The sequence below is a fragment of the Elephas maximus genome, chromosome 2 (assembly GCF_024166365.1).
Source record: "Elephas maximus indicus isolate mEleMax1 chromosome 2, mEleMax1 primary haplotype, whole genome shotgun sequence".
In the NCBI taxonomy this organism is placed as follows: Eukaryota; Metazoa; Chordata; class Mammalia; order Proboscidea; family Elephantidae; genus Elephas; species Elephas maximus.
In genome coordinates this window covers 118,030,257-118,056,701 of record NC_064820.1, presented here as the reverse complement: position 1 = coordinate 118,056,701, position 26,445 = coordinate 118,030,257, and the positions used below count along the sequence as shown (strand labels likewise).

Here is a 26,445-nt window from a genome sequence, read left to right as displayed (position 1 = left end):
TGGTGGATGGGCAGGAGTGGTAGGAGATGATGGGGAAAGTGGAAAGGAAAAAGATAATGTAGCATCTATTAGGCTACCTTAAAAAAAAAAATTGAATTTTATTCCACTTACATAGGGGTGTTACTGGGAGCTCATAACCAAGAGAAGTATAAGATTTCGTTTACACCGAGCGATCACTCTGGTTAGTGTAAAGAAAATAAAATACAGGAAGAACAAGGAAGCAAGCAGAGAGGCTGGCTAAGGTAGTCCAGGCCACAACTTCTGGTGGTTTTACATAGATGAATACAATAGAGATGGTGACAACAAGTGATGGAGTGATGTGAGGTTTGAAGAAAAGGGTGGACATAAGGGTGAGTCCCAAGATTTTGGCTTGATCAGCTGATTAAAGGTGATGCAACTTACTAAGTGAAAGACTATAGGAGTGGCAGATTTCAGGGCTTTAACAGGTAAAATTTAAGGTTATCAGTACAGTTACTTCACTGAATGAAACAAGCAAACTCTTAGCCAATCTTTATAAATGAAGTTCACATAAAAGTGTCTTATTCATAAAAATGTACTATCAGACCACGATCTTGTTGTTGTTGATGTCAGGTGCTATCGAGTCAGTTCCAACTCACAGTGATCCCATGTACTACAAAACAAATTTCTGTGCCCTTCTCACAATCGTTGCTATGTTTGAGCCCACTGTTGTAGCCACTGTGTCAATCCATCTTGTTGAGGGTCTTCTTCTTTTTCTTTGGCCCTCTATTTTATCAAGCATGATGTCCTTCTCCAGGTACTCGTCCCTCCTGATAACATCTCCAAAGTATGTGAGACAAAGTCCCACTAGCCTTGCTTCTAAGGATCAATCTGGCTGTCCTTCATCCAAGACAGATCTGTTCATTCTTCTGGAAGTCCATGGTATATCAATATTCTTTGCCAACACCATAATTTAAATGCATCATTTCTTCTCTGGTCCTCCTTATTCACTGTCTAGCTTTCGCATACATATGAGGCCACTGAAAATACCATGGCTTGGGTCAGGTGCACCTTAGTCCTCAAAGTGACAACTTTGCTTTTTAACACCTTAAAGAGGTAAAGTGTTACCTTATATGTGATATAATAAAAAATCTAAAAATATAATTAAAAATGTAGAATAACTAAAGCATGATTTCTATATTTCAAGAACTATGTTGCAGAATGATGACTTCTGGCTGGCATGTTAAAAACAGAAGGCATTCACATATAAATTTCAGAACTGTATGCATTTGTTTGACTTTATTTTTAAAACATAAGATGAAAAAATATCTCCATTTCAGAATTTAGTTTTTCTTACACTGAGCTCCACCTGCTGGTAATTTCTTACCACCTTTCTGTATTAGATTATTTAAAAGAACTAAAATATTTTTAAAGTGCAATGTGCCCTCCAACATAAAAACACTGGAAAACTACATTTAGGAAATGAAATAGTAATGTTTTCTTTCATTTTAACTACCATTTATTGAGCTTAGCTATGTGTCAGACATTGCTAAAGATTTTACAAACATTATCTTATTTAATTTTTAAATCAAGTCTAAGAATTTTTTATAACTTGCCAAAATTTACCAACAAGGAAACTCATCTGAGAGAGAAAATGTGACTTTGTCCAAGGTCATATTGTTAATGGCACAGAGAGTATCGGAATTAAGGTCTCTAAACATCTGTAGGCTTAGCTACCAAAAAAAAAAAAAAATTATTAAAACCAAACCAAACCCACTCCTGTCGAGTCGATTCCAACTCACAGCAATTACTTGGATAAAATTTAAACCTTAGCCCCCCACCCCAAATTTTTCATTTGAATTTGTCAAATTTCTTAATCTCTTCAGGTTTCAATATCTGCATCTGAAAGGTAAGAATAATAACTCCTTCCTTGCAGGATTGTTTCTCAGTATAAATAAAATAATATGATGTGTATCTAGTACAGTGTTTCACACACAGAAAACCCAAAAAACCAAACTCATCATCATCAAGTTGATTTCAACTCGTAGCGACCCTGTAGAACAGAGTAGAACTGCCCCATAGAGTTTTCAGGGAGAGGCTGGTGGATACAAACTGTGGACCTTTTGGGTAACAGCCAAGCTCTTAACCACTGCACCACCAGGGCTCCGTCTCACATAAAATAAGTAGTAATTAAGGGTCAGTTCCTTTCCTTCAGTACTTTTCTTTAAAGGACAAATTAGAACAACTTAACACACATGACTTAACATTACCAAATGTTAATGAATCAAATTAATTGTCTCTCAAAGAATGATTTCTTTGGAAATTTTGAATTGTAATAAATAGTAAATAAATTTGTTTAGAAGAACCCTCCCTCCAAAATGAAACATGTTGCATAAAGTAGCTAAATTTTTAGCACTCTTTAAAAATCTATTTAAAAAGCTAGAGAAAGGTTGATTACACATAAAGCAAAAAAATAATAATAACGTGCAAAACAAAATTAGGAATAACCAAATAGAAACCAGAAAATAATGAGACATTCATAAGTAAGATTTACAGCTTTGGAAACCTTATGGGGCAGTTCTACTCTGTCCTATAGGATTGCTATGAGTCACGACAGCAATGGGTTTTGGGAATGGGTGGGCATAGGAATTATACATGCTATGGTCTACATAGTTTTTCCCCAATATTTTTTTTTTTTTTCTTGTAGTGCCATAGAAATGTCATGCCAATGCAGGGTCCAACTTCACTTTCTTACAAAACTAATATTACACACTTCTATAGCCATCCCTTGGAAACCCTGATGGCGTAGTGGTTAAGTGCTACGGCTGCTAACCAAACGGTTGGCAGTTCAAATCCGCCAGGTGCTCCTTGGAAGCTCTATGGGGCAGTTCTACTTTCACTACAGGGTCGCTATGAGTTGGAATCGACTCGACAGGACTGGGTTTTTATAGCCATCCCTTATTAATTTTCATGTCATTTAACCTTCAAAATGCTGGGCTTTCCAGATCATGAACACAAATTCGCAAGGTTGACCATATTTCTAAGAGGGGCAAAAAAAATAAATCCACTTACTGGGATCTGTTAATGATGCCAGACGTGACTATGAAATGAGCCCAGTCACATAGCCTACATACACATCAGTTTCTGCTGTAAGTTAAATAACTAGTGAAAAGTCAGAATCAACATGTTTGTATATCACATATATATGTGTGTGTGTTTACGTGTGTGTATACACATACACACGTATAATTAAATATTTCTTTGAAATCAAGAGAGACTTATGGATTTCATTATTATCAAAAGAAGCTGGCAAAGAACCTTTCTGGTTAAATAAATTTTTAATACACTAAAACAATTATATAAATGAAAGATAGAAAATACTGTATCATACTAGAAAATGCTACCTGATCAAAATATAGAATCTCTTGTTCGATTAATCTTTATTAGATTTAAATTCAGGAATTAAGTCCTAAAAACATGATCAAATAAGACATGAAATATGATTATAGTTACAGGAAAGTCTTTACATAATTCTACTATACACAATGGGAGCGCAAAAAATGGATTTCAATAAGAGTTTTCATAATGATTGAATTCCATCTTACGTCATTCAACCATGAGTGAACATAATAGAGTTATCTAGCAATTTTCTTTTCTAATAATATACCTACACTGGTGACTAATAAATAGCAAAGACTATGAATATTTTATAAGTAATATAAAATTGAAAAAGACACATCAAAAAGTATAAATACCTGTAATAATTAAACACAGCTAACATAAAAAAAAACATAAGCTGCATCTAAATATCCACAACATAATTAATAGAAAACTGAAGCAACTATGTGTATAAAGCATGTCTATACCCATCCATGTCCATGTACCGCCCTCCCCCCAAAAATGTTACAATAAATAATATACTTCAGATTTGTGTTTAGGGGACTAAATTATTCGGGTAAATGTCTAAATTTTCCATTTTTTTTTTTTTAATCAATGCCTCCCCATAAAAACTTTTGGGAATCAACACCTTAATTTGGCGTTATTCAAATAATTACATACCCATTGCTGTCAAGTTGATTCTGACTCATAGCAACCTCATAGGACAGAGTAGAACAGCCCCATAGGGTTTCGAAGGAGCGGTTCGTGGATGTGAACTACCAACTTTTTGGTTAGCAGCTGAGCTCTTAACCACTGCACCACCAGGGCTCTAATAATTACACGGAAACAAATCTTCTCAAAATATAATTTGGCTCTTGCCCTAAGAATTTAATCAAATGTGAGAATGAATTTTACTAAGTATCTAAAACAAAAAACTGTAAGATTTGACACCTTTAAGTTAGCTTGGTTCAATAAATATTTTTATTTTAAATTCAAAACACTGTGTGAGAAATGCCAATATAATCAATGCCTTTTATCTACAAATTCTTATCTTGTACAATCCTAGTTTTAAAAAATAAAAGGTCCCAAGCCAGCAGTCAGTAAAAATGGAAACTTGGAAATGAGAGAAGAAGGGAAGAAGGAAGTGGGTTCTATCACAATAGGTGGGTCAGCCAGGCACATGATTGGGAAAGGTAGGGAGAGAACAGAGAATGAAAAGCCTTTTTTGTCTCATGCATTCTTCTCTGCCATATCACTTTTCCTAGTCCCTTTTTTTCTTTCTTTTTCCTACCTCTTATTTCTATATTTTCTTTTTTCTTCTGCTCCTTACCTTTCATCCTCCTAACCTTTCTTCTTTCCCTCACCTATTTCTTTTGCTACCTTTCTTCTGTTCTCCCCCCTTTATATTTCTTTTCTCTCTCCCTTGATTCTTCCTTAAGGGCCTTGGAGACAAAGGGTTGAGAGTGTTATGGATTTAACTCTATACCCAAAAAACATGTATTGCAGTCCTAGCCCCTGTACCTGTGGATGTGATTCTGTTTGGAAATAGGGTTTTCTTTTGTCATATTAATGAGGTCATACCAGAGCAGGGTGGGTCCTATACATAAGCACTTTTGACTTATAAAAAAAAAAAAGCAAAACAGAGACTTTATTCATTGAGAACTTCTCACACTTCCAGTGCTACCATCCTTGCTCAAACCATCATCTTCTACCACCTGAGTTATTGCAATAGTCTCATTCTTCCATCCTTGTTCCCCTTAAGTATATTCTCAAAACAGCTGCCACAGTGATTCATTTAATTCAAAAGTCAGAGCACATCATTCCTCTGTTACAATCCCTAATCCCCAATGGCTCCCATTTCACTCAGAGAAAAGACACAATTCTTAACTATGGTCCACAAGGTCCCAAGATCTGTTTCTCCATTAGTTTCCTAGCCTCGTTCCCTTTGCGATGGATGCACCCTCTGGCTGGAACACTCTTTCCCTGGAAATATAAACGGTTTGCAAAGACTGTAAAACAGGAGCGCATCTGGACCATTCAAGGTAGAGCGAGGAGGCTGAGTGGAGAGAAATGTAAGAATGTAGTCTTTGTTTTCAGTTTTGAAGGAAGAGGGGAGAGTTTTTTTCAATGACTTTACAGGTAGTTCCTGAAAGTGCTCTCCGGGTGACCTATTTTCCATTTGCAGACAAGTATAATAGGAGTTGCACATTTACAAGAGCAATGCTTTGTTTTAGCAAACCAGAATTAATTCTTGTATTGACTTAGTGCCTGGACATTACCTGTTCAAATTTTTCATTGGATTACTCTTTTACTTACCATAGATGTAACTGATCGTGCATCTTCTTCGTAATTTACTACTGGAGGTGGCTCTTTCCCGTCATTTTCTTGCACCTTTTGCTCTAGGAGTTCTTTCTGTGCTGCAAACTTTGCCTCAGTGCATCTCAGCTGCTGGACTGATTGTTTCAGCTCTTCAAGCATCTGTTTTTGGCTTAGCAGAAGCACAATACTAAAAGACAAAAAATTAAATACAAATTATTTCAACTTCTTTAAATGAAACAATATCTATGTATATTATGCTTTCATTTTCTTCTTTTTAAGAGTCCTTTAGAAACATAAGAAATATGAACCTAAACAGATTTTAAGTCATCACAGTAGTTAAATGCTAGCATTAACAAAATATAAGGCAATATTTGGAAACAAAAGCCAAATGTAAGATGCTTTATTATGATCTTATGATCTATGGTTTAGTGGCATAGTGGTTAAGTGCTATGGCTGCTAACCAAAGGCTCAGCAGTTCAAATCCGCCAGACACTCCTTGGAAACTCTATGGGGCAGTTCTACTCTGTCCTATAGGGTCGCTAGGAGTCACAATCGACTTGATGGCACTGAGTTTTTTTTTTTTTTTTTTTTATGGCATTCTGGTTGGCTTATTAGTTGGTAACTCCTTTTATAATATTTTGACTTTGGCTATTTTGACTTCTCAGAGAATTTTTTCAGAGAAAGTTGATTTTTAAAACAATCACTTTTATGAACATAAATTTTTAAGAACCAGATCTTGGAGAAGATAATCCTAATAATGCATCTAAACCTTCCTGAGGGCTCTTTGTTTTCAACTCCAGGAAGGGAGCCAGGGACTCAGGAAACAAGAAAGGGAGGGAGGGAGCGATAGAGACAATAGTATAAGAAAAAAATGTAAAATTTCCAAGGTAAGATGTTGTTATGGATTGAATTGTGTCCTGCAAGAATATGTGCTGCAAATCTTAACCCCTATAGCTGTAGTTTTGGAGCCCTGGTGGCACAGTGGGTAAGAGCTCGGCTGCTAACCAAACGGTCAGCAGTTCAAATCCACTCCTTAGAAACCCTATGGGGAAGTTCTACTCTGTACTATAGGGTTGCTATGAGTCACAATTGACTGGAAGGCAATGGGTTTTTTTAAATTACACCTGTGGTTATAATTCCATTTGGGAAAGGGTTTTCTTTGTTATGTTAATGAGGTTGTTCTAGTATGGGTGTATCTCAAATCAACCTCTTTTGAGATATAAAAAAAGCAGATTAAGCAAGCAAGTACAGATGGAAGAAGAGAGATGCCATGCCACATAAGATATCCAAGGAAACAAGAAACAAGCTGAAAAGAGACAAGGACCTTCCCCCAGAGCCAGAAGAGAGAGAAAGCCTTCCTCTAGAGCTGGCACCCCTGAATTCAGACTTCTAGCCTCCTAAACTGTGAGAAAATAAATTTCTCCTTGTTAAGGCCACCCACATGTGGTACTTCTGTTATAGCAGCACTAAGACAGATCGCAAAAATACATTTTCATGTACATCTGCAGATCAGTCAGAAAAAAGGGTGAATGATTTTACAAGTGTATTAACAGAAAAGTATACTTGAAAATAATAACACTCTAGAAGCATTACTGTTACCAGTAAAAAAAAAAACCCATTGCCGTCGAGTCGATTCCGACTCATAGCGACCAGTAGTTCTCTACAAATAAATTTCACAATGACTTGGAAAAAATACAAAATTTAATAATTTATAGAATAAAAATAAGCTCACAAAAATGAAATAGAAAATGACCAACAGGCATAATTGCAAAAAAAGTAAATGTGAACTGAACATCCAAACATCATTCAAAGAACATTTATTTTTGTGAGCAAAAAGCATACATTTTACTCTATCTTAAAACCTGTGGTAGGCAGAAAAATGCCCCCGTTCTCCAAAAGTGACCACATCCTTTTCCCAGAACCTGTGACTATGTTACCTCACATGGAAAAAGGGACTCTGCAGATGTGATTAACTTAAATATCTTGAGATGGGGAGATTATCCTGAATTATCCAGGTGGATCTAATGTAATCATAAGCTTCCTTATAAGATGGAAGCAAGAATGACAATGTCAGAGGCAATGTCATGTGGGCCCAAGAGCCAAGGGCTGTGGAAAGCTTCTAGAAGCTAGAAAAGGCAAGGAAATGGATTCTCTCCCCTAAAGCCTTCAGAAGGAACCAGCTTTATCACCATCTTGGTTTTAGGCCCAAAAAGCTCATTTTGGACTTCTGACCTCCAGAAGTGTACGAGAATAAATTTGTATTGTTTTAAGCTACTAAATTTGTGGTAGCCTCTCACAGCAGCAATAGGAAACCAGTACAAGTGCCAACAGAGATCACATGCATTTTAGATTCATTTAAAAAGCCTAAACCAGAAGTGGTTTTACTGTCCCACTAAAACTAGAAATTTAGGGAGGAAAAATGTTAAAGAGTTACAAGCAAGATGCAGCCAGAAAAAAAAAGACTACAGGTTAAATAAAGGATATAAAAGAATTAGTTTTAGCTTTATTAATACAAAACAAATAACAGAAGGATTGCATCATCATGAAACCTGAACCTGTTGCCTTTGAGTGGATTCTGACTCATAGGCACCCTACAGCACAGAGCAGAACTGCCCCATAGGGTTTCCAAGGAGCATCCGATGGATTCAAACCGCCGACCTTTTGGTAGCAGCTGTAGCTCTTAACTAGTACACCACCAGGGTTTCTTGCATCATCATAGCAAATTGCAATTAAAAAAAAAAAAAATACAATCCATATATATTATATAGTTGTCTTGGTTATCTAGTGCTGCTGTAACAGAAATACCACAAGTGGATAGCTTTAACAAAGAGATTTATTTCCTCATAGTAAAGTAGGCTACAAGTCCAAATTCAAGGCATCAGCTCCAAGGGAAGGCTTTCTTTCTCTGTCAGCTCTGGAAGAAGGTCCTTGTCCTCAATCTTCCCCCGGTCAAGGAGCTTCTCAGGCGCAGGGACCCCAGGCCCAAAGGACACACTCTGTTCCTGGTGCTGCTTTCTTAGTGGTATGAGGTCCCCAACTCTCTGCTTGCTTCCCTTTCCTGTTATCTCTTGAAAGATAAAAGGTGGTACAGACCACACCCCAGGGAAACTCCCTTTACCTTGGATCAGGAAGGTGCCCCTGCATAAGGGTGGTGTTACAATCCTACCCTAATCCTCTCAACATAAAATTACAGTCACAAAATGGAAGATAACCACACAATACTGGGAATCATGGTCTAACTAAGTTGATACACACATTTTTGGGGGGACATAATTCAACCCATGACAATAGTTTAGAGAAAGAATTCTGTATTTAAAAATTACTTTCCGTGGTGTTTCTGATCTCTGTGTATTACTATTATTTTATGTTATTTTAGCCTTGATAATAAACAGGGTCTTCCAAAATGACTTAGAACAATTCTAAAACAAGAAAAATCCACTTTCTCTCACCCTCAGTGGGAGCCTACATAGACCTCTACCAATTTTGATTATTAGTTTAAGATCTGGTTTTTGAGTCCTCCACTCCAAGTATAGATGTTTCCTTTTAGAGATTCATTGATATTTCTGCTCTTATAACTATCCAAGATCCAGCTCTTAAAGACCATCATAAGCTCCCCCCCCCCTTTTTTTTCCTTTTCTTTGCTTCCTATGTACAGTTGCTTTCCCTGCATGAGTCTTACTGCTGTTAGTCATGTGGCCCCTCACACTCATATTCTGGGGGTTTGTGGGATATCTTGTCATCTAGTATGTTGAACATGCTGTCCTTGGATTTTATCTTGTTCTGTTTTTTATCATTTGCTATCCTAGTTACTGGTGGTGCTGTGGTTAAGAGCACGGCTGCTAACCAAAAGGTCAGCAGTCTGAATCTATCAGCCACTTCTTGGAAACTCTACGGGGCAGCTGTACTCCGTTGGAATTGACTCAACGGCAAGGGGTGTCCTAGTAACTGTATCTGCTTTTGTGAGATGATTTGGGCAGATTAAAAAATGTCACAAGGACTTCTGCTTATAGGAAGATGGGATAGATGTACTGTGAGAAAAGAGTTAACATACCAGGCTTGAGGCTGCTGTTCTTAGAAACCCCTGCTAACAAACTTGGCGCTTGGTTGGCATCTGGGAACCTGGCTGGAAAAAAGTTCCGTACACTGATATAAAACTTTCCCTAACTGATTAGGCAGGCTCACTGTGCCTAGACTGTACAAACAATATGGTTTATGCTAAACATAATTATCTGTTTATCTTCTGGGAGTCTGAAATTCTGATACGTGAAAGGCAGAGGTGCCTATATGACCAGTTCCCATTAAAATCCTTGGGTGCCGAATTTGTTCTCTGGGGAGAAACATCACATATACAGGCATACCTTGTGTTATGGTGCTTCACTTCAACCAAGACCTGCATTACTTATATAAGCATAAATTCTGCTCTTGTCAGTGTGAATTTAAAGTCACATAAGAACCATTCTTTAAGTTTAGCTTTACTTCATATTATTCATTTCTTGAATTAAAACTATTAAATGATTGCTTGTGTAACTTTTTTTTCTCACTGTTATAGAGGATGCTTTAGAGGCATTTATATTGAATCCAAATTTAAAGGTTTTGACTTCAGACTCTTGATTATGTTATATTTTGACAGGACCAATAATGCTATATCTACTAAGTGAATATTTAGTATAAATCTATTAATCTAGATATGATTTAAGAGTATGAACATCTAACTTATAGAATATGTCTGTGGGGAAGTTTTATCATTTATTTTTTTCAAGTAATATATGAGGCTAACAAAGTGTTGTGAAGAAAAACTAATTCTAAACCTACCTTAATAACTAGATAAAATTGTTTTTAATTATATACATGTGTATTTAAACATGTGTGCACATATACTTGAACACACAAAAAAGACATGCTCAAGTAACACTAAAAACATTGAAATGCGAACATTTCCCATAGAATTCCTTTCATACTATTTGTTTAGCAAAATATTTTAAGATATAGTTCAATGCAAACCTCTACCCTGCCAATGTCTGAATTAATGAGACTCAACAATAACTATCTAGTTATATAAGTATATTTAACATTTTCAAGATTATGCCCTGAAACTAATAATAAAACAAAATAAAAACTCCATGGTGACAAAGACTAACAGAACTTGGATTAAATAGGACTCATTCCCTGAAAAGCTTCACATACTAACCACATCTAACTTATTCTCTGAAAAATGCTATTAAAATCTTAAGATCAATAAAAAAGTCAGACATGTTGGAGTCAAGAACTCATACTTTTAGCATCAATTTTACTACTGTCTATCTGACTGTAGGTAAGTCATCTAAACTCTCTAAGCCCTATACGTAAAATAGAGGCCATTACAGCACATCAAGCCCATGAAGGTAACATTCAGTGAGTTAATATGTACAAAACATCCAGCATTACATGTGACATAGGGTAAGAACTCAAGAAATCCTAGCTCGCAGTAGTAGATCTTTTTTTCTGATTTTTGTGGGTGAAACAGATGGCTATTTTCTAATTAGTTTTTCTTTCTTCGAGCACAGTAGAAGCCAATTTTTCCCTGCCACATTCTTAACAAGGGAATCCACAGTAGGTCTGGTGGTCATGAATGAGGAAATGTGAAGGCAGCTTTTAGCAGAGGATTTTTCAGAAAACAGTTCTAAACTGTTAAAATGTTGAGATAAATATTTTTAAAAAATCATATCATGATCAGTATGCTGTATTTACAAAAACAAGAGAATCATTGTTCTAGGATCCTAGAAAGTAACTCAACTATATAAAGCTGTACATTTAAAAATTTAAGTTACTAAAATTTACATCTATCAATACCATATAACTAAGGTATTTCTGTAAAATGATTATCAATTAAACTTTTCTCCTTCAAATTGTTTTCTTTTACTCACTCAGACTTCTTTTCATAGGCCTTGGAAGATTCTTCAATTCTTTTTTCTAGCTCCAGTACAGCCTCCTCCTTGTTTAAAAGCATCTGCTGTGTTTGCATAAGTTCTTCTGCTAAAGTTTTCAACCTAGAATGAACAGTTTTCTCGTTATCAACCAGCGTATTAATTATGCTCACTTAACACATTAAAAAAAAAAATTTTAGGAAAAAAAAAAGTTTCATTCATCTAGGGTTAGGTTGTCCAAAACAGTAACTCAAATTAAATTAAAAAAAAAAGTGAAAATTCCTTTCCTTGGTTGCCTTAACCACATATCAAGTATTAAACAGATATATCTGCCCAGTGGTTAGTGGCTACTTTATTAGACAGTACAGAAGAGAACACTTCAATAATTGCAGAAAATAATTGCAGTGCTGGTCTGGAGAATCTTATTTCACTTTGTAGGTCTAAGTAGGGAAAGAAGAGAAAAGGAAATAAATTTAGGAGCACCCACCATGTCCCAGGAAGAATGTACAGTGAAAAAACCCAGTTTTTGTTTTTGGACGAACATATGTTCATATCTAGCTTTGCCATTTTTTATCTATGAGACCCTGGGCTCATTGAAACTATTTTCTCAGGTGTAATTTGAGAACAGTGACACCTGCCTCATACCAGTGTTTTGAGGAACAAATGGACTAGTGTATATACAGTGACTGATACTTAGTAGGCATTGAGTAAATGGTAGGCAAGTATTATTTGCATATGCTATGTCATTTAATCCTTACAACAATCCTATGAGATAGATAATTCTGAATTATCTAGAAAGTGAAATTACTATCCTTATTTTAAAGAAATTGAGGCTCAGTTGTTCGGTAATTTAAGTACATGGTAAGCTATTTTTATTTTTACATATTCTAATAATGCTGTAGGGGTATTTTCTATATGGATTTGAAGATAAACAAATACACAAAATTAATATACACTCTCGGCATGAATAATTTATGGTTCCATAAAATGCACCTGGCCCTTACCAGAAATATTTCTACCACAGAAATATACACAGCTTTCAAAGCAAGACAGGAAACTCAAATACAAAAGAAAATATTAAATAATCTAAGTCTATAAAATTTTAAATCTCCAGAAGGTAAAAATATCATAAATAAAATAAAAAGGCAAACTAAGAAGAAATAGTCGCAGTGCAAAGTACTAGCAAAAAGCCTCTTTATGCAGGAAAAACTTTTACAAAAAAAAGGCCACATAATATGAAAACAGACAAAAAAAAAACAACTGGAAGGTTCATCAAGGAAAAATTCAAATGATCAATAAGCACATGGAAATATGTACAACCTGACCCACAACTAAATACCTGAAGATTCTGCAATAAGTAATTTTTAACCTACTAAAGGTGACAAGCTTAAAAAATACATAATTCTAGTATTAATATTATTTTCTTAAAAAAATATTCATATACTGTTGTGACAAAAATGGCACAAATTTTTCAGGGGTAAACTTAGAATTCTCTCTCAGTTTTTAAATTAGAATATTCTTTTATCATCTAAAAACTTCTTACCAAAATACCTGTACAATATGCACAAAATCTGTCCATACAAAGATGTTTGTTGCAACATCTTTATTGACAAAGCAAAAAAACTAGAAAACATTTAAAAGTCCATCAACAAGAAATAGCTGAATAAATTTCAATACATTTATGATACACACTAGCAAACAACCACTAAAAAAAAAGAAAATGAGATACAGACATATAAAGTTCTCCAAGACACATTTTTAAATCAAAAGGCAAAATGCAGAAGAATACATAAAGCATGGTTCCATTATATTAAATACATTTATGTGTATCTGTGTATATGTGTGTGTGTGTGTGTGTGTGTGTATATGTGTATGTGAACACACAGAAGAACCAGAGGTCAACAAACCAAACTTTCATCAACAGGTTTTTAATATTCTAAGGGAAGTAGGATTGGGGTAGAGGATAATTTAAGGCCAAAAAGGGACTTTAATATTTTACTCTGTAGACGTTAATATTTTTATCTCTTGTAACATGAAGAGATTTAATTTTCTTACATTACTAAACCAGTAATAGAGATGGAAGAGGCAGAATAACTATGGGACATAATCAAAAGATCTTAGAATATAGCAATTCAAATGATTTCATTTTGCTTAGAGATAAGCAGCACATCTCAATAGGTTTCTGAGGGCCTTATTATACTATAGCAAAACATCAATGATGCTTCTTATATGATCCAGAATCATCAAAGGTCGAATTAAGATCAGTATTTTTGTTTAAGAAAATACACATATTTATAAAAGATTTGCATCAAATCCAGTAAAACGATGTTTTTTAATTTAATAGCGACATGAGCTTCAGTTATCTAGAGAATCCACTTAGGTGGAATAGCTCATTTCCTGACGACCAAATAAAGAAGGCAGTACTGTAACAAAATTAGAGATCATTCTCAAGAAAGCTATATTTCAACCCCTGGCTTCCAGTTATTTATTAATTAAACAATTATAAATAAGTAAATAACATTCACATATTGCTTTGTTTATAAAACTCTGCCTTACACATATCATTTAAACTCATGAAAGTCTCCAACAAGGACCCTACCTCAGAACCTGTCCCCACCACCTTCTGTCATCCCAGTCTGGAGGTAACACAGCAAAGAACCAGCTTCTCACCACTGCTTTGGCCATGCTACATCAAAGCTGAATTTAATAGAAAGCTCCTTTTCTCTTTCTATCACTTCTCTCTCCTCTTTTCTATCCTTTGCCTCCTTCCCCTACACTTTTCCCTTATTCTCTTCCAGCTTAACTGCCCATTCATCTCTCTTCTCAACCCTTCATTCATTCATTTAAAGTAAGTGTTTACTAAGCACATTCTTTGTGTCAGGCACTCTGCTAGACACATAGATGGGAGACAACAATAAACAAATTTGGTCAAGAAACTTACATTCTAGGAGACGAGACATCGACCTTTTATCCTCCAACCCTTTTTTTTCTTCTTCTTCTTTCCTCTCTTTGACTATTACTGTTTCCTTTCCCTAGTTTCTTCTCAATTCTTGTCACTGTACCATATCCTCCGCTCCATCCTGGAATAAATACATAGTCCCACCAAACTGTAAGACGTAGGCACCATGGCTTACTCTTCATAGTATATCCTTTACACTTAGCACAGTGTCTTGCACATAGTAGGTGCTCAACTCAGTTCCCTATGTCCTGTTTTTCTTACTAGAAGCCCACACATTAAGCTTTTGCTGCAATTCCTTAATAACTCCCAAGACATTTCTGATTTCTATTATTCTGAATTACCTAGAAAATAAAACTGTAAAGAGCCACCTTAACGTGGTAACCACATGATATACGCCTTTCACTCACCAACTAATTCTGGAGGTAAACTGATACTAAACACACTGCAGTGGTAGAGTAAGGGAAGTCTTCCTTCTCTATACATGAGCCATTAGGACAGGGCTGATTCCTCTCATGTAAAAAATTTATCATCAAGATAATCACTTCACCTTACCATATCAGAATAAGTCAAGAGAAATATTTGTATTTACAACCCTACACCTTTACTAAGTTTTATACAAATAAACTTATTTTGGTGTAACAGACACCAGCTCTGTAACCAGAAACCACCAGGTGAACACTGATTTAGCTTTTCTGAACTTCCGTTTCCTCTAATAAAATGGAGAAAATTTTAAAACAAGTTAGAGCCCTGATGGCACAGTGATTAAGAGCTCTGCTGCTAATCAAAAGGCTGGAAGTTCGAATCCTCCAATCACTCCTTGGAAACACTATGGGACAGTTGTACTCCGTCCTACAGGGTTGCTATGAATCGGAATCAACTCAACGGCAACAGGTTTGGGTTTATTTTTGTTTGGATAGTCCTATGACTATGATGCATGTTTTTAAAGTTGAAGTATAATATTTTCCCTATAAATATAACTATTATTATATTATTAACCAGTTTTATTGGCTCCATGTAAAATAAGAAACATCTATCTGAAAAATAAGTTTAGAAGTTATCTCTTACTTTTTTTAAAGAATATTTTCTGACCTTCGGATGTAAAAAAATAGTGGTGCTCCTAAGACAGGATTGAATATATTTTTAAGTAAAAATCAAGAACAGGTTATATTTTCATTATTTACATATTATTCCCAATTAAGAACAAGTAATATGGTAAGTATGCTTCCTTATGAGGAACTACTCATAATTAGAATTGTTTAGCCCTTCATAACAATATTATTTCCAACAACTTTAACTTATTGGAAATGTGAAGAATGCCAGTTTCATGAGAAATTAATATTGGTTTGCATTTATTATCTTTGGTGAGGATCATAGAAAAAAAGGTAAGTGTATCTATAGACACACAAACACCCACACTTGTGTTGATCTGATGTTACGCAACAGGAGTCCTATTATAATAAATTCTAAAAGTAAGCAAAAAACTAGAAATTTTATTATTGATTTATATTGCAAGCATTTCTTCATATTTATCATTTAGAAAAACTCAAGGGGAGACATTCATTTGTGGTGGACATCATGGTTACCATGGTTAATCGTTTTGCTGCCCTCTTTTTATTTGGTAGTTCTACTCTGTCCTATAGGGTCGCTATGAGTCGGAATCTACTCGATGGCACTGGGTGGGTTTTGTTTGGTATTTTTACTCTTAAACAGAGTAGAGAAAGAGGAATGAGGTAAATGCCTAGCCCTGATCCACTGCGGCAACAAACAAGTTTAAAGCACCTTACATTACCTAACCCCATTTATCACAGACCACTGGTACAAGGCAATTCTAGCATAGTATATTAACATCCAGATCCATAACACTTTCCACTTCCTTTAGTAATTTTCCTGAAAAGTATCATTTAAGACTATCAATGAAGAAATATGTTAAGTTTTTGAGTATACATGTCAGCTCATTTGTGAGAAGAATGAGGTGGCACTTATGACTTCTTTTCTTTAAAATTTCTATTTTGTGCTAAAATAACTTTAAGCCAGAAAGAAAAAAGTCTACCTCCAGCTTACTACATACTCTAGATTCCCTAAAGAGTTGGAAAGGCATTAGAAGCTCAAGCAAGGGCCTAGGATAAAATAACTTTAAGCCAGAAAGAAAAAAGTCTACCTCCAGCTTACTACAAACTCTAGATTCCCTAAAGAGTTGGAAAGGCATTAGAAGCTCAAACAAGGGCCTAGGATAGCTAACAATATTTCTGTTCCCTGGCAGGTCTGTTCTGTTGGTATGCTAGAATTTACGACATGTTTTTTAAGTTTAGCAATGAAGGGCTGAAGAAGATGGAAAAAAGACAAGAATAAAGAACGGACATCAGAGAAAAAGGAACAATAATATTAATTTTCTTACTCTTCTAGCCTCTGATCATGTGAAGAAAAGTTTTTGGAGGCTTTATCTTTTGACAGCCTTGGCGCAGACAAAGCATAACTGAGCTTTATACAAAAAGCTTCTCAACTAAAAAAACTGAGGAAAAGTAAGCCTTTGAAGTGAAAACTTCTTAATATTCCTAAATATCTTCATATCCATGGTTGCAAAAGTCAAAGCAGAAATCATTTAGATGAATAGAATAATATGGAGAAAGTGTTTTCCTTTTCTTGCCACCATTTCTAAAAAAAAAAAAATCTAGTATGGAGTGGGTTAAGGAAAGGAAACAGTATCCTAGTAATTACAGCGTTATGTATATATGACTTAATAAATGTAAGAATCGTCTACAAATTTTAAAGCATTATTCACCATGTGTTATTATATATGTTTTATATACAATTATAATACTAATAGTTCAAATAACTTAGTTTATATTTAAATTAAATATCAATGATATACTAAACAATTATGATGCAAAACAGTTAACCACCATAAAATGACACTGCCTGAAAAACAAAAAATTTTTTTAAAAAACCTATTGCCATCGAGTCAATTCCAACTCATAGTGACACTACAGGACACAGTAGAACTGCTCCATAGGCTTTCTAAGGAATGCCTGGCCTTTTGGTTAGCAGCCAAGCTCTTAAACACTACACCACCAGGGCTCCGATGATACATCCAACCAACCAACCAACCCATTGCCGTCAAGGTGATTCTGACTCATAGCAACCTAGAGACCCTAGACCCTAGAGGACAGAGCAGAACTGCCCCATAGAGTTTCCAGGGAACACACCTGGTAAATTCAAACTGCCGGCCTTTTGGTTACCTGCCATAGCACTTAACCACTATGCTACCAGATACACAGGTGCTTAAATTTTTCTTGCCACCAGGGCTCCTAAAAAATAAAAGGAGAGGAAAAAGAAAAAAAAAAAATCTGACATAGTAATTGACATTTATTGAGTGCCACACACAGTTTTAATCACTTTAAATTCATATAAGTCTTAACAACACTTTTACTCTCCCCATTTGACATATGAGTAACTGAAGCACAGAGAGATTAAGTATCTTGTCCAAGGTCACAGAGCTCCTTAAGTAGAAGAGCTAGCATTTGAGTCCAGGCAGTTGAAATCCTGAATTGAGCTCTTAACAATTACATAGCCTCTATGGTAATTCCACCATAAAGAATTTATCCTAATATGTTTCTGTAGGTACACAAAGGTGTAAGTATGAGGATGTTTGTTACAGCATCACAATAGGCAAACTTATGCTAATGAGGCTTAACCTTCAAGCCCCTCACTTTCAGGATCCCTTCAAAGGCCCTGTACTTCATTTCATGTTTGTATTTGATGTACTTTTTCTTAAAGATAACCTCACCCACAATTTTATAAGTTTCATGTCCAACAAAACCTGGATCCACCCCTGGTAACAGGACAAAATTGGAAATAACCTATTTGTACATAAATAAATCTTTTAATTAAACTATGTTACATACAAGCGGGAGAACACTATACACCATTAAGGTTTCACATATGCTAAAAAAGAGGGTGATGCAAAAGAATATGCATAAAATAATCTCACTTATGAAAACCATTTATACACATGCATATGCTTGTATATATTCTGGAAAGATACATAAACTTTTTTCACAAGTTAACCCTCGAAGGTAGAAATGAAGTCTACAAAAAGAAGGAGGGAAAATTTTTATTTTATTGTGTACCCTCTTGTAAGATACGGTAGATTTTATTATCTATATGCAATAATTTAAAAATGTGGATAGCATGTTTTCAGTACTTACACAGTACAACACTTACAGGCACTCTGGAGGTACAGTGGTTAAGCGCTTGGCTACTAACCTTAAAAATGTCAGAGGTTTGAACCCACCAGCCACTCTGCAGAAGAAAGAAGTGGCAGTCTGCTTCCACAAAGATTACAGCCTTGGAAACCCTGTGGGAAAGTTCTACTCTGTTCTGTAGGGTCGCTATGAGTAGAAATCAACTCTACGGCAACTGGTTTGATTTTTTGGTTTTTTAAACATTTTCTCATAGCTTCAAAGCACTGGCTATGAGCTATCACTATCTAAATCTTACAGCACTCTTACAGAGACCCAACTTCCTGGAAAACTATAAATGACTTACCGAATAAGTCATCTTCACATCTTTTATTTCTTACATGAAATTTACAATGCTGCCAACTTAATTGTGACATTTGGGTTAACGAAAAAACAAATGGAATAAGGACTACAGTTGCCTGGAGTAACATTACTGACATCTCCTGTATTCTACCTATTACTGAAACATAAACAGAAGAAATAACCTATTTCTTGTGATCTTTTCTTTAAAATATAATTGAAGCAGAATAGCATTTTATGGATGATTTTCTATACCATGACATAAATCTTTATAGCTTTTCTCTCTAGACTAAACAGAATATCATAGCAACTAACAGACCAAGCAAAAGTTACTTGAGTTTCTTATTAAATACATTCATCTCCTAATACACACCCTAATCCACCTGCAATCCAATAAATCCATCAGCCTTCTTCCAAGTTAACTTCTTTGTTTCTCTCACTCAAACTGGATTTCTAACATGTCTTCTTTTTTTTCCCCCTTGATTTCTTTCTTTAATAAATCTTAATTGAGAAATAATTCACATAAAATACAATTCACCAATTTTAAATGGACATTATAATGACATTTTTCTCCAGTCCCCCTCATCCCCACCCCCTGGTAACCATCAATCTTCTTTTGTCTAGATAGATTTACCTATTCCAGGTATTTCCTATAAGTGGGATCATAAAACATTTGTCCTTTTCTGTCTAGCTTATTTCACTTAGCATAATATTTTCAAGGATCATCCATGTGGTAGCATATATCAGAACTTCATTTTTCTTTCCAGCTGAATAACACTCCATTGTGTGTATATACCTCAGATTTGTTTATCCATTCATCTGTTGATGGGCACTTGAGTTGTTCCTATGTTTTAGCTACTGTGAATAATTCTGCAGTGAACATTGAGCCTAACTTGTCTTCTGTCTTCTAACATTTTACATCTTTCCAACCTTTCCAGCTCACTCACTTCTAAAAGTCTTCTCCTAACAAAGCCTGACATAATTCTGGTGTATGTTCAGCCACAGACTGTACAGAACAAACAAAAACTGTAAATGAGAATAACCAAAAACAGACTTGGTAAAATCAAAGTTTTGGGTAAAATATTTGCAGTATTTGATACCCCAGTAATTACCAAGGTTAAGTTAGACAGCCTGATTGATTAAACTTGTGTCAACCCCTACAAAAGGGATCAGCAAACACTTTCTGTAAAGGGCCAAGAGTAAATGTTTTAGCATTTGCTGTCCAAGAGGCAAAATCAAGGATACCATGAGTCAGAATCAACTCAAAGGCAACTGTTTTTGTTTTTAGTGTTTATGTAGGTGCTAATGTAACAAGTGAGAAAACAAATAGCCACAAATATATAATCAGCAAATTAAAAAGAGAATAAAAATTTAGTACAATTTTGTGCAATACCAGTTTACTAATGAGAAGATGGAAATCTTTTGAGAGTGATAACATTCCACTTTATTAGGATTCAAAGTTACTGCTCATCATCAAAATCAGCTGTGAATATTCATTTGTTAATACTGTTATTTTGTAATAAGACTTCATGTATTTCATCTTTGAAAATGTCTTTTGACACAGATGGGTACTGCCAAATGCTGACATCAATCCATGACCATATGATTGTAATTGAGCATATTCATCACTTAGCTGGCATTTATAAAGGTTTATTAGATTATTCTCTTGATATTTGCTTTCTAGCATGTCGTTATATTGCAGATTCATCACTTCCAGTTGAAGGTTAAGCTCCTCAACTGCACAGCTAAATAGATTCTGAAACGTAGAAAAATCGTTTGAATTTATATCAAGTTCTAAAAATCATAAACACTGTAGTCTGAGCTTGAAAAATATATCAGCCGCAAATCTGGTGAGAAAGCAATCTGTCTTCTTGTTTTAACATTTGACAGCAAAGGAAATATATAAGGCAGCTGGATACTACTTGTGACTCCACACTGGTTGTCATCTAAATGACTTTACTGCGGTACAAGTTTCTCATACAAGCGTGTTTTGATTTGAAATAATATGCTAAATTCACTATAAAAATTATCAAGTCTGCTAATTTCTAAAGTTTTTGGAATTTAGCGTGCAATACACTGGTTGAAGGCAGTTCTTGTTCAGAAAAATTTCAGTATCAGCCCTCAGCTCAAAAAAAAAAAAAAAAATCACAAGAAAATTTTACCACTTCTAAACCATTGACATCATGTGTAGTTTTGCAAGTAGGATATTCAGCTTCAATTTCTGACAAAAATTCATGGAACTGATGAAGGTTAGGTACACGAGAGGGACTGAAGTTCACTGTTTATATTACTAATTCAATAACATATAATTAGATTCAAATATTATCTGCAAAGTACCTGCTGATAAATAATACAATGAACAAGCACAGGCTTTAAACATTTTAAATTTTCACAAGCTTTGTAATTTGTCCAACTAAATCTTTTTCTGCTCTACAAATATTTTTTACCATCATCAGTTGTTAACACATCTTAATAGATTCCACTTCATGCTGTACTGAATTACTGTTTTCTCAAATTTTAAAAAAATATTCTCATCTGGAGTTGTTCCGCACAGATTACTCGCAGAGAGTAATTCTTCAGTCACCTGAACTTAGCACTGATTCCTCAAATAAACAACTGAGCAGTTTTGGTAACATCTGCTGACTCAATTAGTGTCAAGGGAAATCACTCAAATTAATTGTGCCTTGCTTTTTAATTGACTAATGATGTTGCTCCCAATGTCTTAACTCTTTAAGAAAATGTACTTGCTGATAGGCAAATAGTCTTAAGCAAGTTTAGTTCATCTGAACATATTTCTCCAGTTACTACAATGAAACACTATTTAATTTGCCAAAGGTAAATGGCTTTCCTTGCTTGGCTAACAAATGTACCATTCAGAAACTTATTTTGGCTGCAGCCTCATTTTCATTTTTATTTTTGTGAAGAAAGTCTGCTGTGATGAGATATTCCATTTCAAATTTCCTAATTTTCCTGACTAGTACTTTCCCGTGCTGGGTCTGGCAATGTCAACATTTACTGTATTATTTTAGCACAGCTATAATGTCATTGCATAATAAACACAGTGCTTTGCCATCTGATTTAGGAAATAATATTAGAATCGTTACTTCCTGTTCTTGAACATAGAGAATGTGACACAGCTAGAGCCAGGCTCACAAGGACCCACAAGGATACATCAACTAGGCCCTGAGATAAGGACAACAGCTAGGATAATCTTGAAAAAATATCTTTTCGTGAAGAAAAATATCTTTTAGGGAACCTTTCACATAGGCCAATCAAACAGAACACAAAGGACTTACCACTCATATATTTTTCTATTAGCATTTAGTGAATAGAAAATTGTTGGACCAATGAAGACCTTCCTGACTGTCGTTACTAAAACCTGTACCAATGATTATTAAGAAGGATGATTCAAAATGTAGAATCACGTTGATCTAGCAGCTTTTAGCCAGTCGGTGAAAAAGTGAGCTTTCGATGATTCTACCCATTCTGTGATGTTAATACATACTGATGATGCTGTAACCTGTCACATATTCGGGCAGACATTAGCTCTGGCAGCACACTTGTCCGCTTCTCACTTCTCCCTTTTTGAATATATGCCGAATAAAACTTTCTTTTTGCTTTATTAAACGTTATGATTTTTTTTCCTATAGCACATCTAATTTAATAATAAAATAGCCCCCATTCCACTGTGTCTTAAAAGTGTGGCATTTGAAGACGATTTGGGAAGAATCTATATAATACAATAAAATGCAATCTAGTGCAAGAATGTAAATTATTAAATTTACAGTGAATAAGTTTCCAAAGATGGCACAGAACCAGGTAATGTTTTGTTCTGTTGTACACAAGGTTGCCATGAGTCAGAGCTGCCTCACTGCAATTGACAACAAGTTTCTGCTAATGAAAACAGTTATTTTTATGTTACATTTGAGAATCTAAAAAAAATAAAAATAAAAGGTGACTTTTTATGACTAGCAAAGTGAAAGAGATAACCTTAGGGAAAGAGCATCTATTTTAAAACTCAAATACAAGTCAAGACTGGTCCAGAATATGGCAGATTGGAAGAAAAAACAAAGACTCAAAAAAGAATTCCAATTAGACGATTATAAAAATGCTAATTTCTTTCCCAATAAAGCTATTCAATTGGAGGAATGTAAGTTCTTTAGTAAAGTTTAACAAAAAGATATTTTTTAAATATGAAATGCAGATATTCAAGTAAAATCATAGTCTTCAGGCATTTGGGGTCATGAATCCCTTTGAAAATTTTCAGAAATCAAAGAACTGTATTCTGAAAATTTTCAGAAATCAACAAAACTATGACCTATGACTTTTTACCAATTTTCCTGGGCTTACAGTAGGAATTTTCAATCCTTCCTGAAATTAAATCTTCTGGAGAATTTACTGAAAATGTCAATGTCTGGATCTCACTCTCTGAAAATCTTATTTAATTGGTTTGGTGGGGGGAAAGGGGAAGCAGACATTAGCATTTTTAAAAGTTTTCCAAGTGATCCTAATCTAGAGATGAGATCCACTGTTTAGAAATTTCCAGAAATCTCTCCATAAAACCATCTTCATTCACTCACTCATTCAACAAAGATGTTAATCATTCAAAATATCTAACAGCTAGCCAACAATTTTGAAAGTCAAAATAAACTATAGTCCAATTTATTCTATGTTTTATACCACTTCTAACTAGCAATTAGGCAGGTTGTCACTGTGGCTCCAATTTTTAAGAAAATTCTCTAGGAGTTAAAGATCAGAGATTCTTATTTCCAAAGTAATGTAACCTTCCACAAAGAACAGGGTCACTGATCAGTTATACAAGCATAAAGAGCAAAACAGAAAAAAAATGTTCTGAACTTTTTCTTAATACAATTCCTTAATAATGCATTAGCATTCACAGATGGACAGGCCATAAAGTACCAGTATATTCAAATAGAGCCTTTGAGAGCGCTCTGTTCTAAAAGTATATACAACAATGTGATTTAAGAACAAATGTTTGGTGAAGTGATAAGGAACTGACACAATGGGAGGAAAAATAAATAGCTATTACTATGGAGGGAGTCCTGCTGACAATAAAATTGCAAAGAGATCAGAAATAAAGCCACACTTAACATTATTATAACTTTTGGCCCCGACATCCTTTCCTACTTACGCCATCCATTCACCCCACTTCCAAGACATGTTCTATGTGAATAGAAACCTTTATACGTACTATTATTTTTAATTAACAGTTACTCCATAAATATTATTATGTAACTTCTTTTTGCTCTTTATCATATATTTGGGAGAGGTTTCCATATAAGCATATATATAAACCTATCTCTTTGTACTAAAAACCTGCATAATATGGAAAAATTGTGGATATAGTACGGATATGCCATATCCACTTGGCACTGCCAGGACTCAGACCCAAGCAACATACCACTTTAGTTTGTACATATATTTTTGCAAGTTCTATAAGTGCAACTTCTAAGTCAAAGGGTATGTGCACACTGAATTTTGACATATATTGCCAAATTATCTTCCACAATGGTTATACCATTTTATATTTCTACCAACACTTCATAAGAGGGCTTATTTCTTCATATCCTACATAACACTCAGTCTTATCAAATTGTCTAATCTTTGGAGCCCTGGTGGCACAGTGCTTAAGTGCTATAGCTGCTAACCGAAAGGCTGGCAGTTCAGATCCACTGGCCACTCCCTGGAAACCCTACGGGGCAGTTCTACGCTGTCCTGTAGGGTTGTTATGAGTCAGAATTGACTTGACAAACAGGCTAATCTTTGCCAATCTGGTAAATAAAAAAAGCCTCTTTTTTAAAATTTATATTTCTTTATCAATAAAGAGTATCTTTTCACATGATTTTTGGTCATTTGTATTTACTCCTACTCAATAGTTTCATTCCATTTGACATAGTTTTTCAACATAATCAACAAAATTAACAATCTCAATTTCAATGCCTTCAGGAAAGGTAGGATGTTTAATTTTAAACCAAAAGAAAGTAAGATTTTTCTAATTCCTACTTACATTTAAAAAATGTTTACAGATTTTATGGACTTACCTTAGATTTTTTTAACACTGTCAATATACACTGAATAACTCATTCTTGAAATAAAACTCTTAACCATTTAAACTCATATCCTGAATACAGACACTGTTCAAGGAAATGCAGCTAAAGTAAAGGTATGCAATTAAATCTTCTATCATATTATCAAAGATTTATTATCTTATTAATTTTTGTTCATTATTTTATCACCATAAAAAAAGAAATAATGATTTATGAGCATAACGAATTTTGCTCTTATTATACGATGAAAGGCAGTAACACAAATTCTTCTTTGGTCCCAAAAGCTCTGAGTTTACATAAGCTTATAACAGCTTATTTTTATTTTACCACATTATACTACAATATGTTCATTCTTTCTTGGTGTTAATTAAAACAAATTGACCATTCGTACTGTAAAGTCCTTGGAGGTATTAACCCTTACAACCTTAGATATAAGTAAATATATTTAGATGAATAAATGAACGAATAATTTGGAAGCAATATAGTCATAACAAAAACACAGGAGTAAGTCATGTCATATTCCATCATTAATCAAGCAGCACAGAAATTAAAAAAATGGATAAACTCTGTCATCCATTTTGTGCCGTGCATCCAAATCTATTGTTTGGACCACAGTTTCTCAACCATGGCACTACTGACATTTTGGACCAGATAATTCTTTGTTCTGGGAGGCCTTCCTGTGCTCATAGGATGTTTAGAGGTATCCCTGGCCTCTATACACTAGATACCTAGAACCAAAAATGCCACCAGACATTGTCAAATGTCCCCTGAGGGGGAAAAAAAAAATCACCCTTGGTGAGAACAACTGGTTTAGGAAATAGTTGGCCTTATAGTGATATATCTAAAGTCAATGATTAAAGTGAGAATCCTATGGAGGGCTTTAAAAATTTGGGGACTAGCTTCAAGAATCCCAATATGGTTGCTAAGAAAAACTCTCTAATGCAGGGTACTCCCATGCCTACAATCCTTTCATCAGCAGTCAGTCCACAATAATTATTCAGCCTTCATCTTGTATAGACAATTTGGCAAGCATTTATTGTTTCTACAATCCCACCTAGCCAGCTTCAAAGATATCAAACTCCTTCCCAAGAGCTAGTCCCAGAGTACTACCACTAAATTAATTATCTGTAACAATACAATGTTACTGAACAATAGAAAGGAGGTTGTTTAATTATATCAGATGTGAACAAATTAATTGCGCCTTTTGGCTGAGTCTTCTGATGTTAAATTCTAACAGATGATATAGCGTGGCCAAAATTGAAGAGAAAATGAATGCAAAATCATTTCTAGCTGTTGTTCTCATACACAGATAAGCACACACA

The 26,445-nt window shown here is 34.8% G+C and overlaps 1 protein-coding gene across 10 annotated transcripts in view; it reads right to left on the bottom strand.

The window, feature by feature from the left end:
* FER (FER tyrosine kinase) overlaps positions 1-26,445 on the bottom strand; it is a 477,482-nt gene that overhangs the window by 326,795 nt on the left and 124,242 nt on the right. For 9 of the 10 annotated variants that reach the window (XM_049857769.1, XM_049857753.1, XM_049857743.1 and 6 more), the window contains 2 exons: positions 11,559-11,681; positions 5,653-5,842 (listed from right to left, as the gene is read on the bottom strand). In XM_049857769.1, coding sequence (XP_049713726.1) covers positions 5,653-5,842; positions 11,559-11,681 — 313 coding nt within the window. Of the gene's footprint in view, positions 1-5,652; positions 5,843-11,558; positions 11,682-14,499; positions 14,639-26,445 lie in introns of those variants that run through there. The other variant, XM_049857815.1, reaches the window with a different exon arrangement.